We start from the raw sequence: 16,565 nt of genomic DNA on the forward strand, positions 1-16,565 counted from the left end.
AGAGATGCCTACAGCTGCTGGCATGCCACTTCCCCAGAAAAGCAGACTGAAATGCTCTAGATGGCTCAGGATGGTGGATGTCTCTTGGATGATGTCTTGGCTGTGCCCCAGCATTTACTTCCTAATGGCATGCAATACAATGACTAAAGTCACACCCCCACTGTGGTTCTGTGGATGCTTGAGCATGTCTGTCTGAACTGGGCTGGAGTGGATGCCTCTGTCCCAGGGTACCAGGTTGAACGGGGTGTCTGGAGGCCCCTTGTATGAATGTAGGGACCTCTGCCACTCTGTCCCAGGTGATGCTGACCTTGCTGAATGCCACCCTTTGAGCATAGCTGGCTCAAAACAGGTGCCAGAGTTGGTGCAGGAACCCACCTTATGATGGCTGTTAGTTCCCTCATGTTAACCTTGCAATCTGCTAAATCATACATCAAGCTTTAGCTCTTAACTCTGGGGCAGCCATGGGCAGTTTGAGGGGGGAGAAACCTGCTCCTGCCAGAGAGCAGCACTGGCCTTGTCAGCTCTGCAGGAAAAGTCCTGATGTTGACAGCATCTCCTTTCCAGCTCCCTGGGCCCGTGGCACGCTGAACCTCTTTCCTCCTGCGCAGGAGCCGAAGCAGCACCTTCCACCTCCACTGGTCCACCCTGTGCAGCAGAGGGGCTGGAGGTGGTCCTGGCAGGGGCAGTGCCACAGTGGCTGTGCCAGCTCCCAGCAAGCCCAGCTGGAGCATCTCTGCTCGTGCTGCTGGGCTGCATCCATCCAGGATCCACCTGGGGCCTGCTGCTGCTGCCCTGAGCCCTGCGAAAGCCCCGATGGTGAGAGGGCCTGTTGCAGAATATGCAGTCAGCTCCTGGGTCTGGGTTTCATCTGAGTGCAATCAGAAGATAGAACGCAATTTCCATTAGTGGGAGAGCCTCAGACACATTAGAGAAACAAGCGCCTGCGGTATTTCGGTCTAACGAAGGCAATAAATACAGGAAAGATTATATAAAATGAACTAATGTGTCAAGTAATCTAATAGCTATACGTAATTTCCATTCATATAAAGTAGTAATAGAATAAAAGCAAATGTGGACAGCCAGCAGGGCATTTAAATAAAGTGATTTAGAAGGCAGTAGGTTAATAATAATAAAAAAATAGTATCCTTTCCTGTAAATTAGTTGGAAATGCCAAAGAAGTTAATAAAGTATCAAAATGGTAATTTGTAATTGACATGAAAAGAAGAGAAATTGATTTCTGCATGCCTGCAAATTAATATAGATTGCTGAAATTTCACACGCATTTGACTTATTTGCTTTTCAAGATGTTAATGCAATGTTGAGACAAATGCAGCATGGGTCAGTTATTTTTTCAATAGATATGAGTTTATTTCTTTTCTTGAAAGGTAGGTTTTGAAGTGAAAACTGGGAAGTATTTTTATGAAAAAAAACTTGAGGAGAGTATAAGAAGGCAGATGGAATTTCTGATATTTTCCAAAATAGCTCATTTTAGTACACTTTATACAAAATAATTTGATATTTCTGACATGTATTTTGACCTGTCATTTTCTAAAGGCACTACTCATAAAACTGACCTACATTTAAGGGGGAAAAAAGTGGAAAAAAGATTTTTTTTTTTCTGTAACAAAGGAAGGGGACGGACAGAGATAATTGGAAGACAAAACAACATAGGTAGATCTGAGGTGAATGGAACATTTCAGGTTGATACAAAACAAAAGCCTCACTGAAAAACCTACAGAAAGACACTGAAAAACCTACAGAAAGAAAAGAATCTGCTCTTTTCTGGCAGTAAAAGATGCTTGGCTGTGAAACTGAAAAATGAATTATTTCCCACATTGTACTTTGCGACACATAAAATCGAAATTATACAAGGATCCCAGATATGCAAGGATCCCAGACTTAAGCGTGTGCTTAACTTTGTGCTCATGAGTGGTGACATTAAAGTCAATGGGCTATTATTCACATGATTGAAGTTAAATGCTTCCCCGAGCTTGCAGCTTTTGTACAACAAATACCTGTTCTGGAGAAGTCCAGGGAAAATGCAGAGCAGACACCTTCAGCTAGACGTTTTTTAAGGGGACTAAAGTGAGGGTCAGTCTTGTGCCTTGTGAGCTCTACAAGGGGAAGATTGTCTAACTGGATAACTTGGAGGCAATACAGATCTTCCACAGGATTAAATATTTAGTGTTAACTGACATTTGTAGTACTTCCACACATTTCAGCAGGATACAAAGGAAGTTTTATGTGGCAGTGTCCAAAGGCAGAAAGTACGTCATCTTTCAGCAGAATGATTTTTATTGTCAGGACACCTTTGTGGAGATATGAGTTAGGCAGACAGAAGAAGGACCATGCCACTTCCAATCCTGTCCTCTTGTGATAAATCATAACCTTTTCCAAAATGCGTAAATATGATGCACCTTACTTGACAAAAAAACCTCCCCATAATAAAGAGGTTCTTGAATCTCCAGACTTTATGTCATGGGGTAGAGTTGAATTTCTTTCCACAGTGCTTCCCTAGCAGTACATCTCCCTGTAAATGAGTTGAACTGTGCCTTTTGCTTAAATATGACCTTTATCAATAACAGTGGTATCAACACCAGTGCTTAATAAAAGAAACACTGGTTCATAGTGAAGTGTAACAAACCCAGAGTGCTAATAGTCTGAAATATTATGGCTTAAAATCTGATTGTTTCTCTGCATGTCCTTGTAAATCATCAGGTGCTATAGTAAGAGGTATTTTAAAATATTATATAGTGTAGCTATATATTATGTGTAAACACACATAATGCATGTGTACTATGTGTAATTACATATTATGCTAAAAGTTTTTTATTAATAAATAGCTATTAAATAGCTACAGCTGATCATATGTTAGTAATAGATTTTTCTAATTTGTGACACATTTATTGTATACATAAATATAATCTTAGATAATTTTTTGCAGTTGCAGATGGGTGTGTTTATCATAGATTTTTAGACATTCTGCAGTCTTTGTATTGGGAAAATTTTTATGCTTTCTGAGATCTTTGGAACAAACCTCTGTGCCTGTATGCTAAAATGTGATTCAGTAGATTTTAAGACTATAAATGTTTAAAGTCAGTGGGTCTTCAAACATGTTTTGTTTTCCCCCTGCTTAAGTCCTAGTTTCTTTGTCATTCTCCCTCTTTTTCTTTATCTCAGCACTGTACAGTGCAGAGCAACAAGGAGGCTGCAGTGTGCTTTAGCCTTCACTTGGTCTCCCATGATTCTCTCTTTTTCTGTTCATCTGTAGGGACTTCCCTGGTATCAAAAAATACTGGGGGTTGAAGGGATCAAGAGCAAAAGGATTTGGGAGTGCAGGTGGACAAGAGGCTGGACACGACTCAGCAATGGCACTCACAGCACAGAAAGCCAATTGTATCCTGGGCTGCATCCAAAGGAGCATGGGCAGAGGATGAAGGAGGGGATTCTGCCCCTTTGCTCTGCACTGGTGAGACACCACCTGTAGTGCTGCATCCAGCTCTGAGGTGTTGTCTTCTGAACAAAAAGAACATGGACCTGCTAGAGTAAGTCCAGAGGAGGCCACCAAAATTATTAAAGGGATGGAGCATCTCTCCTTACAAGGAAAAGCTGAGAGAACTGGGATTGTCCAGCCTGGAAAAGGGAAGGCTTCAGGGTGGCCTTGCAGTACCTGAAGGGAACATACAAGAAAGATGGAGAGAGACTTTCTAACAAGAGCATGTAATGACAGGACAAGGGGTAAGGGCTTCAAACTGAAAGAGAATAGGTTTAAATCAAGTATTAGGGAAAAAATTCTTTGCTGCGATGGTGGTGGTGCACTGGAAGGAGTGCCCAGAGAAGCTGGGGATGCCTCATCCCTGGAACTGTTCAAAACAGGTTAGATGGGGCTCCAAGCAACTGGTCTAGTGAAAGGTGTCCCTGCCCATGGCATGAGAATTGGGGTTAGATTATCTTTAAAGTCCCTTCCACCCCATTCTATTATTTAATGACAGTAAAATCTTCTAATGGGACTATTTAGGATTTCTGACAGTTAAAATGCAGTTTAGTTGGGAACTTAAGCAGGTATGATGAGAGGGGAGGGGATACTCAGAGTCAGACTGTCAGCTTAGTTCATCCTTGCTGGAAAGGAAGAAATGCAAACCCCTGGATTTTGTTGGAGGTACAGATGAGAGTTGTAGGATGAGGGACTTTGGGGATGGGGCCATGGTGTAGTCCTTAGCTTGCAGCTTTTGGATTCCCCCTCCACAGCACCCTGGCCTTTTCCAGGCCTTGGCCACCACTGACCCTTTCTTTTCATCTTCCTTTTCAGCAGCTTTTGGAGCTATCCCCTTTGGAGGGAGTGGTTAAATTTGGTTGCTTCTGTGCTAATTGCTTGGCAGTCTGGAAAAAGCTGTCTTTGGAGAATTACGTAAGGGGGAGAGTGAGAGAGGGAAGTAAAGGATTGTCCTGCTTCTCACATCAGTATAAGTCAGGGGAGAGGAAAACAATGAATACTTTTATTTATTATTTATATGGCACCATAAATGTACTTGGCACTTTACAGTCAAATAAAAGACAATGGCCCTGCCACCAAAATTTGGGAGCCTGAGAGTTGAGAACTGGCCTCCTTCAGCTGAATGATCAGGGCTGAATTACTGGTGGGGAAGGGATGAGGAAGGGATGAGAGTATGAGATCTACAGGATTTAAAAAAAAAAAAAAAAAAAAACCAAAAAAACCACAACAGCTGTATCCACACGCTTTCATACCTGATGCCTAGTGACCATGACATTTGGAGTTATATGCACATACATATACTTGATAAATATTTGGCAGGTTGTATCTTTCCAGGCATTTTTACTTCACTGCATGCTTTACTTTACTTTATTGCCCTGCTTCTCCCAGGCCTTTGGCTACTCAAGGTCAAACTTCCCCATTATCTGGGTGGCCCAGTAGACTTGTTTACTCCAGGTGTAGCTCAGTGCCCCAGAACTCACATGGGAGTGAAGTGGCTTTCCTTTCTCTGTCTTTCATTTGCAGGTAGGAGGCAGTTTTCATCAGAAGGTTAAAGGAAGGCATTATCTCCCAGCTCTGGGAAGGTGCTGCCCTGTCTGAAGTGCTCTGCTGTTTTGCTTTGCATCTCTGCCCTACAGATGTGCTTAAGAAATTGCACTAATGTAATTACTAAGCTTTTAAAATTGCTTGGATGAAAATTATGGCCCCTGTGAAGTCTTTTGGAGGTTTGCCAGGCTTGTGCAGGTTTTCACCCTGCTGCCCAGTGGATAGTACCCACATAATAGTAGGATGGCTACTCTTAGTATTCAGAAGACAGGAGGATCTGACCTTCCTTTGTTCGTGAAAATGGGTGAAAAATGGAATTGCTTCCCCACCAAACTACATCCTCTGAATTTTTCAGAGTGTTTTGTAATTTGTTAACCAGCTGTCTCATGCGCAAACAAAGCAGATTTCAAATTCCCCTGTACTTAGCTGTCACTTCTCCTCTCAAGGTCTTTTTAATCAGTTAATTTTCTCCCTCTGAATGAACATCTACACTCCTAATGATATTAACATGAGTGTAGTAAGTGGCATCTTTCTGCCTCACAAATTTCTCTTTTGTGTTTGCCTGGGATTATTCAGTAGATACCCTTTGTCCCATTGTGTTTAGCTTCCAAGGAAGCTGACTTTCAAGAATTAGATACATGGCATGATTTGATGCTGGATAAACAGGTGATCTCCATCCTCAACATGCATGCAGCCAAAGTTAAGTGCACCGTAGCTATGATTTCATAGCACCCTTCATTGCAACAGCTATGACTGTGATACCATAGCTATGGTATGATACCATCCATACAAACACTGCAGCTGTGCAAGCAGCTTTTGGCTCTGACTGGTGACGCTCAGTGATTCCACTGCAGATTTCTGGTCAAGCTTGAGGGACACCTAACAATGACTTGAAGCCTATATACTGCCAAATGTGTCCTGAGGAATATTTAAGGCTTTAATATTACCTGTCAGGTGGAGAAACTTCACAGAGCCTGTGCAATGTTCACGCACTTGCCCCACCCAGAAGGCTGTGGTGTGCTGGTGGTGGGTGGGCTCTGTCTGTAGGTGATGTGGGATCCTGCAGTGGCCCCTCAGGCCTGGGTGAGCACAAAGGCAGCGTGGTGGCAGCAGGCACAAGCAGGTGTGTCCATGGAGGGTGTGGGATCCCTGACATGCTGTCTGTTTGGGGTGAGGCTGCTCTGCCCAGGGTGCAGGAGTGGAACAGAGCAGGTCTGTACATGGCAATCCAGCTTGCAAAGAGGCTGCACGGTCTGACTGTGTGCACTGCTCTGGCAATAACTGCATGTGATGGAGGCTTCTTCCACCAATTGGATCTCTGCTTTCATCTCAGTTATTTTGCAAGGACAACTATTTTTAAAGTTGCTATATTTGAAGTCTTTTCTTTTGCTTTCACCCCCTCACCTCTGCATTGTCACCAGGTTGCTCTGTTCCCTTTCCTGACCCGCACATGTCCATATTTCACCAACAGACATTCACAGATATTTTTCTTTCTTGTTTGTGGGTCTGACCCACACTACATCTTCCTTTAAAAGGGACTTTAATAGAATTCTTTGCCAACTTCACTGCAGTCAGCTGCACTAACTGATAACTCCTTTCTTGGACTTATCTAGAACAATTCATGGGTGAAAGCACTATGCAAAGCAAGACAGAGAATTTGAAACATCACTGGGTACTGAATAATAAGATAAACCACAAAGTCAAAGTCTGAGGGAGGACAGGGAAATTTTATGCCCTCCCAAAACTGACATATTTGATTTGGTGCTGTTTGGTCCCCTTTTTTTTAGCTTCCTTTTTTTGTTTGTTTATGCATCAAGACATTTTGTTTGACTAGCGAAGACAAGAAACTGGGGTTTCAGGAAGAGTTGATGTGGCAACTGGATTCAGAGCTGTGAGGAGTCCCAGCCACTGCTGAAGAGGCAGAGAATGTTATTGTGACAGAATGCAGGAGGGAACTAAAAAGAGCTAGGGTAAAAGGATGATCTGAAAACTCATAGTCACTTGGAAATGGCTGAGAGTTCCACCTTGGAAATAAAAAATGTCTGTAATGTCAAAACTACATGACTGTGCACAGAGGAGAGGGATGCTTTAGGAATGAATCTCAAGAAGTATCTGTACAAGAGAGTCATTAATAATAGAGAATAAGCAGTACAGTCACTTTAGTCTGCTCTCCTCACAGACTTGTACCAGTGCTAAGATTTAGGTTTGCAGCATGATTTTCTGCCTATGCTGTTGGGCTGGCACAGCTAGTCCACTCCTAGCAGGGATGCAATTTTGTCAATTTTACAGTGCCTACAACACCAAGCCACCAGCAGTAGCAAGTTCTGTGCTCGAAATCTGTAGAGCACCTCCTCTAGCAGGACAGGGGACTGGGAGCATGGGTTTGTGGATGTGCCTACATGCACAATCCAAGCTGCAGAAAGAAGAGAATACAGTAAAAGCTCTGAAAATGGTGCTGGCAGTGTTGATTGGCATTCCAGAAACAAACTGGTCGCTACCTGAATGCAGATCAGGACAGAGTTGCAGCTTTGAAGAACTTGCAAGCTGAAAATGAAGGATTGACAAAACATGATATAATACAGAGAGGCCCTGAGAAGAGGATAATAAGCATGAACTCTGATTAGCATTGTTTGTGTTGCCTTACTGCAAGCTTTTTCAGTGTAATATTCTCTCAGCATTTTTGGATTTTGATCAGATTGTTCTTGATATGGTGGAACCATCAAGATATGGTTCTTGATATGGGGATCAGATCTGTTCTTGATTGGTGAACATATATGTTCAAAGGTAAGTCAAGGAAAGACCTACAGGATACAGCCAAAGGACAACAGCAAGAATGGTTGCAGGTCCACAGCTTGCAAAGAAAGTCTAAAGAAATGGGCTTCTTTAGCTGCAGTCAAAGAACATGGAGAAGCAGCAGCACAATGGTCTTCAAAAACATAAAATTCACCTTCAGAGAAGAAGAAACTGTTTGGATTTCCCTGCCCACGGACAAGATAACAGAAAATATTGCAGTTGTATTTGCAGCTGGAAGACTTTAGTTCAGATACTTGGAAGAACTTTCCAGTAGTAAAGCTCTGGTGGGCAATGTCCAGGGAATGGAGGAGTCTCCAGCCATCTTCCACAGTGGACTGGATTAAGAGCTGTCAGGAATGGTGATGCCCAGGAGAGACTCACTGGAGAGACAGAGGTGGAAGAGGCATCTTCTCAGGGTCAAATCCAGGTTTGGGATTCTGTGACATTGTTTATGGTGCAGCTTGAGGACAAAAATGATGTATTTTGGGGATAAGAATAAAACAAGCTTTTTCTCTTTGAGAGTTGTCCATTAGCTGTGATGGAATTAATTTCCTAGCTGAAAACAGAGGACACAGAAGGCAGCTATGGCAAGACATGCTGCTGTGGACATGTGTAACCTATCAGGACTTAAGTACAGGCATAGAGCTACCTCAGAGTTAGACCTGGAAACCACTGACCCACTCTTCAATTTTTAAGGTTCTGAAGGAAGCTCTTGTGCAAACAGCCTGGTGGGATTTTCAGGCAATGAAGAAAGGGGCAAGCTGACTGCAGTGACATACAGCTGAACCAGAACAAGAGGAGACAATCAAGGATGTTTGGGCAATGCAAAGAAGTTGTACATTAGGTGTAAATCATGTACAAGCATGAATTAGCAACATTCAGGCTTGTTGCTACCCATAGTGGTTGGCTCCCTGTGCTTTTGGTGGGAGATGCCCTGAGAGCTGAATGGCCCAGTAGCTAGATTCATTTGGGCTGATGTAGATGTCTAGGGCTATTTTAGGTGTACTGGAGTGTCCAAACTACCCTCAGGTGGTGGGCAAATTTGACACAAGGACTATGAGAGACCTGTTCCTGGGGTGAAATTCCCTAGGCATCTCAGCTTGGCACTTACTTTTGGGTAAATGAAGCGAGCTCAAAAGTATCTAACATGGGCTTAAGCTCTTTTGGACTTGCAGCTAGCAGAGGAGCTGAATTTGTGGCTCTCAGTTTGATGGGTCAGAGCTGTGGAGCTTCCTGTGGTAGAAAACTTTAACTGGTCATCAGGGCCTTACAGAGTGTAAGGAGCCCTCCCAGAGAAGCTGTATAAGGGTAAAGCACTACACCCACACACCCACACACCCACCCTTGCACCAAGTTCTGCCAGCTCATTATGTTATTCAGCAGTGCATTGATTTGGGCTTTTTTTCAGCAGTGTAAAAGTAGATTGGCTGATAAAAAAGAGACTTTTTGTAGCAAGAGCTTGCTGAGTTTGGGAAACTGCTTTCAATGCTATTGGCAAACACTTTACAGTGTAAACAGGGCCTACATGAGGCAGATAAATAAGTGCAGATGTGCTTTTCTGGATCCATTCGGTGATAGACAATATATTGAAAAAAAAATTCTCATCAAATTAATTGTCGCCAATTAGACATAACCCCTTCCCCTCATCTCTAAATCCCCTCCATTTGCTGCTGCATGAATGGGAAGAGCTCCTATCACCTGTTTCATTATGCAGATTGATATCTGAACATCTGAGAACAATGCTGCTTTCTGCACGGCACGGCTCCAAATTGCTAATGAAACAGCTCTGCCAGCCGAGCCACTTCAGCCCGCTTTCACTGCCGCTGTCGACAGCTCTCGTGGAGAGATGGGGAGAGGAGTGGCAAAGGAGCTCTCCCCTCTGAATGTGCTAACAGCTTCCAGCCTGTGTGTTTATTGCTCTCCAGAGGAGGAAGATATCTGCTCTCTGACTCGGAGAGGTTACTTTTGCAAAGCCGAGGTCTGCTTTGCACTTAATGCTCCTTGATTTCAGTTTGTGGAGTGAGGGGTTGAAGAGGCAGGCAGCCACTGGGCTCTGAACACAGATATCTCATGTTCCAGAGCTACTGCAGCCCTTCAGGCATCCTCGGTGCCTGCTTTCCACCCCCATCTCTAGCATCCACCTTCACAATTGATGTGAAGCAAGGGGGACTTCTTTCAGGGGTAAGAGGATGTGCACACCACCTTGGGTACATAACAGGGGAGCATCTCCCAGCAGAGGTTCCACGGTGAATGAGTGGGAGGATGCAAGTGGGATACATCTCTGTCTGGGGCTCTTTGGGTGCAGGACTGCAGTGAGCTCTGCTGGTTCCTCACAGGCAGTCACCCCTTGAGGCAGGTAGAGCCGGGCAGCAGGACAGGTCTCCTGCTGCAGGCAAGTATAATGTGGCGCTCCTACAAGTGTGGACCCTGTACAGCTGGCTTTTCTCAGCAACTCATGTAGTTGCTTATCTTCCCCTATTACCACTGCATTTTTTTTTGCCAGAACCTCACAGGACTCCCCTTTGCAGATGCCTAGAGTGGAGTTGTTGTGACTTAAAGCTCTGACGGGAGAAATTTTTGCATTAAATAATGGGACAGCTCCCTAATTCTACATTCTGACCCTTTCTGTCCATATCTGTGGTTACATCCTTTGTCAATGTTCACTGCAGCATTGAGATTATCTCTGCACAGGCTTCCTCTATGTAATGGCCCCTGCATTGTGCATCAGCTCCTCCCTCGTGTCTCAGACTCCCTACAGACCCGTCTGCCAAAGAGCCCTGCTTCCCTGGGGATGATACTTATGATCCAGGCTCACGGTCCCAGCCCCTGGGAGAAATCAAACAAGTGGCTTTCCTTACTGAACTCTTTGACAATCTGTCAATTAACTTTCCTCCTTGCAGATCATCTCCAGTTCCTCCACACATTCCTCTACTGTGTTGGCAGAAAAGGACACACTCCTTCCCCATCTGTCCCATGAACTTTCTGGGAAGGCTCACACATCTTCTTGTCCCCTCAGGATGAGCTGTGTGGGACAGAAGTTAGTTCAGGATGATGCAATAGTTTTTGACTCTGGAGAGCTCACTGGAGATCCCTTCATCCTTGGGCTGAGCTGTGCCCACTTACTGCCAAGAAACACACATGGGGATTTTTGAACTGCTATCTCCTATCAGAAAGCTCCATGCATCTAGGCTATTACTTCTCAAATAGGGAGAAGTAGCTGCTTATCTCTGGCTGCATGGACTGTGGAGTCAGCTGGACATTGGTTACTTTCAGCTTTGTAAACATTAAGCTATGTTACCTGGGGATCTGTGTTCCTCTTGGGCACTCAAGCTAAAACTGTCTGGTGTGGGCCCCATATGGATCCTTTCATATAATTTCCTGTCTTGCTGCTCACCAAGCTATTGCTGAAGAAGTGTGTGTGCATGTTGGTGTGTGGAGAGTTATTTGCATTTGAAGATCTGTTCTGACTAAGGAATCAGCAGGAGGTAAGGATTGGTGAGTGAATGAGTAGTATGTGAATTTGAAGAAGTCATCAACCTGACCTCTTTCTCTAGAAGTGTGCTTTTCCTGTAGCCAGAAACAGTAATTTCTTACAAGAGAAATGTTTTCATTTATTTATTGATTGCCCAGGAGATTCTGGAGCCTTTCACCTGTGGCTGCTATTATGGGCTCTGGAACAGTGTGGGAACAAAAGATAGTTCAGAGCTGGGATTATTTCCCTTATCACAGGGAAATGCCTGCCTTTGTAATCCTTCTTACTCCAGTTTGTAGGCACCATGATGGAAGCAGACAAAAGTAGAGACTGTATGACTGGGAATGGAGGGTGGAAGTATAAAATGGACTTGCCAAAACTCAGCCACACAAATGCTGGTCAGGCCTGCCTGATGCTTCTCCTGTTGGCTGTACTCTGTCAGAGGGCTCTGTGGGAATGGGAATGTCCTGTATACCTTTAAGGTGGGGTTCTGCAGCCTCTGGGAAAGCAAGTTGCCCATGCTGCAATCTTCTGGTTTAGCATGTCAGGGGAGAGACTGTGTTTCTTTGTGTCTGGCATGGCAGTGCCCTCCTTGTGATGGGTCCCCTAGGCTGCTGCTTTAATCAGCTTAGTAAAAAAGAATAATTTTAGCATGCTGCGGTGATTTTTCTCCCATCAAAGTTTGCTTTCATTACAGTCTTTGATAGCTGCGAGTTTTCTTCCTCCCTAGAGGGTGTGACAGAGTTCTAAGAGACACCTTACAGTCTGTCTTATGCTGTGTGAAACTTCTGTTTTGTTGGTGATGCACTAGCCTGAGTTCAGAAAAACAGCCCCGATGTTTTTTATTGGCTTAAAGCAGTAGGAACACGTGTTCTCTCTCCCACACTCACATGCACATGCAAGTTAGCCCCTCTTGCCATCCAAACTGGAGATGAGTTGGCTGATACACAGAAACAAGTGAACAGTGTGTAATCTACCCACAGACCCAGCTTCTAGCTGTCCTCATGGCTGAGATGTGAGCAAGACACACTGCTGTGGGGGCTCTGGCCTCCTCAGCTGAGCTGACCAAGTTCCAAAATGGCTTTAAGTAGAGCTTAAGAACAAGGCTCATCTGCACGTGTTTTAAGCTAGAACTATCTGTGGATTGCAGGCCTGTAGAAGGTGGCAGTGCATGACTGCACGTATTCATGACCCAGGTGCACTCCCTCTCTTAAATGGTTTTGGTGTGACCATTAGCCTGTTGTCAGTGTGCTTCTCAGGATCATAGAAATACACAGTCACATTTGGGACCCAAGAAATAACACCAGGCAAGCTACTGCTTGATATATCCAGAGAGGAGGAGGCTTCCTTCCATTTAACCTACCTTTGCATCTTTTTCTTTACTGCTTATTCAGTTCCTAGTTTATAATTCTGTGCTCCTTCTCATCTGCTGGTTCTAGGGGTTTTAAGCAGTCTTGATAATTGACAGTCTAAATTTTACTCCTCATAAAATCCCAGAGATCATTGATTATGACTTGAGTTAAGCAAGTGGCATATAAAATCTCAGAGGCTTGCAGCCGTGGGGGAATGATATGATGAATGTATTTCTTGTGAGCAGCAAAAGCTTTGGAGTGTTCTGCCAGCTCTGTTCTGGGCATCAAATGTAACAAGTAACTTGCAGCCACTAACAGCATTTTATTTGGGACATTTGCCCAAAACTTTGAAAGCTAATAATTTGTTTGGTGAAGTGGGTGTGAGGTGTGCTGAGAGGCATCTCTGCTCATTAATTACTTTTCTATCTCTGTCAGGACCAGGAAGTGTAAAGGCATCCACAGAGCTGAAAAAGATACTTCTTGGGAACTAAATGACAGTTGTGGATAAAAAGCACATCACATAGATTTTATTGGAAACCGTTTCTTGACTGTGTTCCAGCACCAGTGTTACATTTTCCCTTTCCTTTTTGCTTTTATCTAACCTCCTACTTAATCTCTGATCACTATTTCATGCACTTAATCCAGAGTAGAGGAAAAGAACAACTTGCTCAGATTTTCTTCTTAGGTCTTTGGCATTAATAGGAGATATTCATGTTTAAAACAATAAAATATCTTTTCAATTATGTTTTCTACATGATAGTAAAATAAAATCAGATCAACCTTCTGATGTTCTCCCAACCAGATGACTGCTTCCATCTGAAAGACTGTGAGAAATATTCCTTTTTCTGTCTCTTCAGTTCCAGAAACCAAATGACTTCTCACCCCCTTTCCGCTTCGGGACGGTTCCCAACGGCAGCACGGAAAGGAACATCCGCAACAACTACCCTGAAATGCACAGCTACATGGTGAAGTTCAATCAGAGGGGCGTGGACGATGCTCTGTTCTCGCTGAAGACTGGGTGAGGCTTTCTTGCATGCTTACTCACCACAGAAACCTGACTTTTTGCATGCTTGTCTGGAAAATTTAAGTTTTAGGGTTTGAAAAATGAGCCTCGATTGTCATTCCATGGTTAAAAGTATAGCAAGACCACACACAGCACAGGAGCACAGGAGAGTGACTCTGTGGTTCTTTTTACCAGGTTTTTCTATTGATATCTGTATAAAAGTTTCTTGGTTTGCTGTGTTTATAAGAATTAAAAGAAAAAAAAAAAGGAAAAGGAGGATCTCCTGTATCCCTGTGTACATAATCCATGTGTGTGTTGGTCCCCAAGACCTTGCTTCATCGAGATGTTTCATGCTGATGGGTTTTTATGCATACAGAAGAAAAGCTCACAGGTCTCTGTGGACAAAGTTTTTCTCAGAGCACTTACATTGTCATCTGGAAATTCCTTTGTTTTCCCTCCTTATGTGTATAAAAGATTATGTTAATCAGGAAGCTGTCAGACTAATCCCACCCCAGTGTATCACCAGCTAATACAGTATAATGGAAGGTAGGTTTGAAGCAAATAGTTTGGAAGTAGCCTACTCTCTGGAATATTTTAGTATCTAGGGCTAAACAAAACATTATTTGAATAATATGGAAGTATAAAAATGTAAGCATTTCCTTGGGTAATTTTGGAGACATGGGAAAAATCGTTAGCAAAAAGCATGCTTGAATAGCTCATCCTATTTTAATAACAGTGAATCTGCAAAGGACCTAACTCAAAATGACATTTTGCAAGCCTTTGTCCTTTGTAATTAAAGACCTGCTCTCAGAACTGACCATTTTGGTTGTCAGAGCCCAGCCACAGTGAATAAAAAACATTTTTGCTTACACTCATGTTGTACTCTTAGGAGAAAGTTCATTTCAAAGCACAAATTAAGATGTTTAGCCAATTTAATTACTAGATTGACTGAATATTCCTAAACCTGTTTGCCAGGTTCAAAGGCCCGCAGCCCATTACAAATGGCTGTGCCATAGCTGGATGTCATCCTGGGAAGGTACATTTGCCAGGACAGTCATCATTCAGGAAATAAATATGCACTGTCCTGGAAATATATGGATGAGATAGAGGTCATCACTTGTGATAGATGTCATCCTGGCTTCATATTCACCCTTGGACAGACTTCATCACAGATAAGCACTTGAACTGAGATAATCACCATACTGTAAATATATGTGCAGGAGGTGTGTTGTAAACATAGTATGCGAGAGATAATGTGCAACTGGAAGATCTTAGGATTTATCAGAAAATGTTTCATTTCAGATCTAGTGGGAGGATTTACTCATCTGCTGTCTTTGGGTTTGTGGAAGATGCAGCTTCCTGAGACTGTACCCCACATCCAAATCAATTTGTTGCAGTGTGAAAAGGCTCTCATCATGCCATTGTGCTCTCTACACACTCCATAATGGGGATTTCTCTGTGTTGAAACAGAATTTTTGTTGTGATTTTCAGCTGAAAATTCTTTAACAAAGACCAATTCAACAGGGTAAACTATAAAGCTGCTCTTGTGGCCAGTTGACATTGGTAAAGATCTGGTAGTACTTTTCACAGTAACTGAGGGGTTAAACATAATGTCCTGACTGTATTTGATTTGAAAAATAAAATCGTTGTTCTCAGCTAAGTCATGCCAGTATTTGAATTGGAGAAAATATTTTCCTTACTTCAATCCCTACTTTGCTGTCTAATATTGATACATTTTATAAGGCATTTTAGATTCTTTTGAGATGAAAGGCAGTAGAGAAATATAAGCTATTCTTAAGGATATAGATCCCCTTGACTTTCTCTTCATTCACCTTTATCTTGCAGTATGTGTGTATTCCAAATTTCCTTTAAGATCAGAAATGATGATTAGCACATAGTCAGAAAAAAAATAGACGATCCTCATTTATAACCCAGATTCACCTGTAAAACAGCTTTAGGCTTAGATTTTAATCTAACTATGGTGAAAGTGAAGATGACACCTGAAGGATGGGATACCATCCAGAGGGACCTGGACAGGCTCAGGAAGTGGGCACATGGGAATTTAATGAGATTTAACAAGACCCAGAGCAAGGTGCTGCACCTGGGTTGGGGCAACCCCTGGTATCAACACCAGCTGGGGGATGAAGGGATCAAGGGCAGCCTTGCCAAGAAGGATTTGGGAGTGCAGGTGGACAAGAGGCTGGACACGACTCAGCAATGGCACTCACAGCACAGAAAGCCAATTGTATCCTGGGCTGCATCCAAAGGAGCATGGGCAGAGGATGAAGGAGGGGATTCTGCCCCTTTGCTCTGCACTGGTGAGACACCACCTGTAGTGCTGCATCCAGCTCTGAGGTCTCCAGCATAGAAAGGACATGGACCTGCTAGAGCAAGTCCAGAGGAAGCCACCAAGATGATTAAAAGGATAGAGCACATCTCCTTACAAGGAAAAGCTGAGAGAGTTGGGATTGTTCAGAAGAGAAGACTTTAGGGTGACCTTCCTGAAGGGAGCCTACAAGAGAGCTGGATTAATTAATGCATGTACTGACTGGAAAAGGGGGAATGCTTTCAATCTGAAAGATTAGATATTAGGAAAAAAAAATCTTTTGCATGATGGTGGTGAGGCACTTTACTGTAAGGTGATGAAGTTGGGGATGCCCCATCCCTAGGAGTGTTTGAGGCCAGGCTGGATAGGGCTCTGAGCAACCTCATCTAGTGGAAGGTGTTCCTGCTTATGTCATGGGGTGTTGTATTGCACTAAATAGTTCATTTAGTTGGTTGTTTTGCACTGGGAATTTTGTACTGAGTGTGGTATGTCATTAGATTATTCCCCCTTCCTCATCCCATGGTTTCTCCCCATGCACTCCTTCCTACACCCTGGTGGTATCCTGGCCCCATGGATCCCCT

At 43.4% G+C, this 16,565-nt stretch overlaps 1 protein-coding gene across 4 annotated transcripts in view; it reads left to right on the forward strand.

The window, feature by feature from the left end:
- Positions 1–16,565, forward strand: part of GRIN2B (glutamate ionotropic receptor NMDA type subunit 2B) — a 225,741-nt gene that overhangs the window by 182,961 nt on the left and 26,215 nt on the right. For all 4 annotated transcript variants that reach the window (XM_071423094.1, XM_071423095.1, XM_071423096.1 and 1 more), the window contains one exon: positions 13,513–13,673. In XM_071423094.1, the coding sequence (XP_071279195.1) occupies positions 13,513–13,673 (161 nt within the window). The remainder of the gene's footprint in view (positions 1–13,512; positions 13,674–16,565) is intronic.

Source organism: Agelaius tricolor, unplaced genomic scaffold (assembly GCF_023055355.1).
Source record: "Agelaius tricolor isolate 1412-34295 unplaced genomic scaffold, bAgeTri1.0.p SCAF_3, whole genome shotgun sequence".
Lineage (NCBI taxonomy): Eukaryota > Metazoa > Chordata > Aves > Passeriformes > Icteridae > Agelaius > Agelaius tricolor.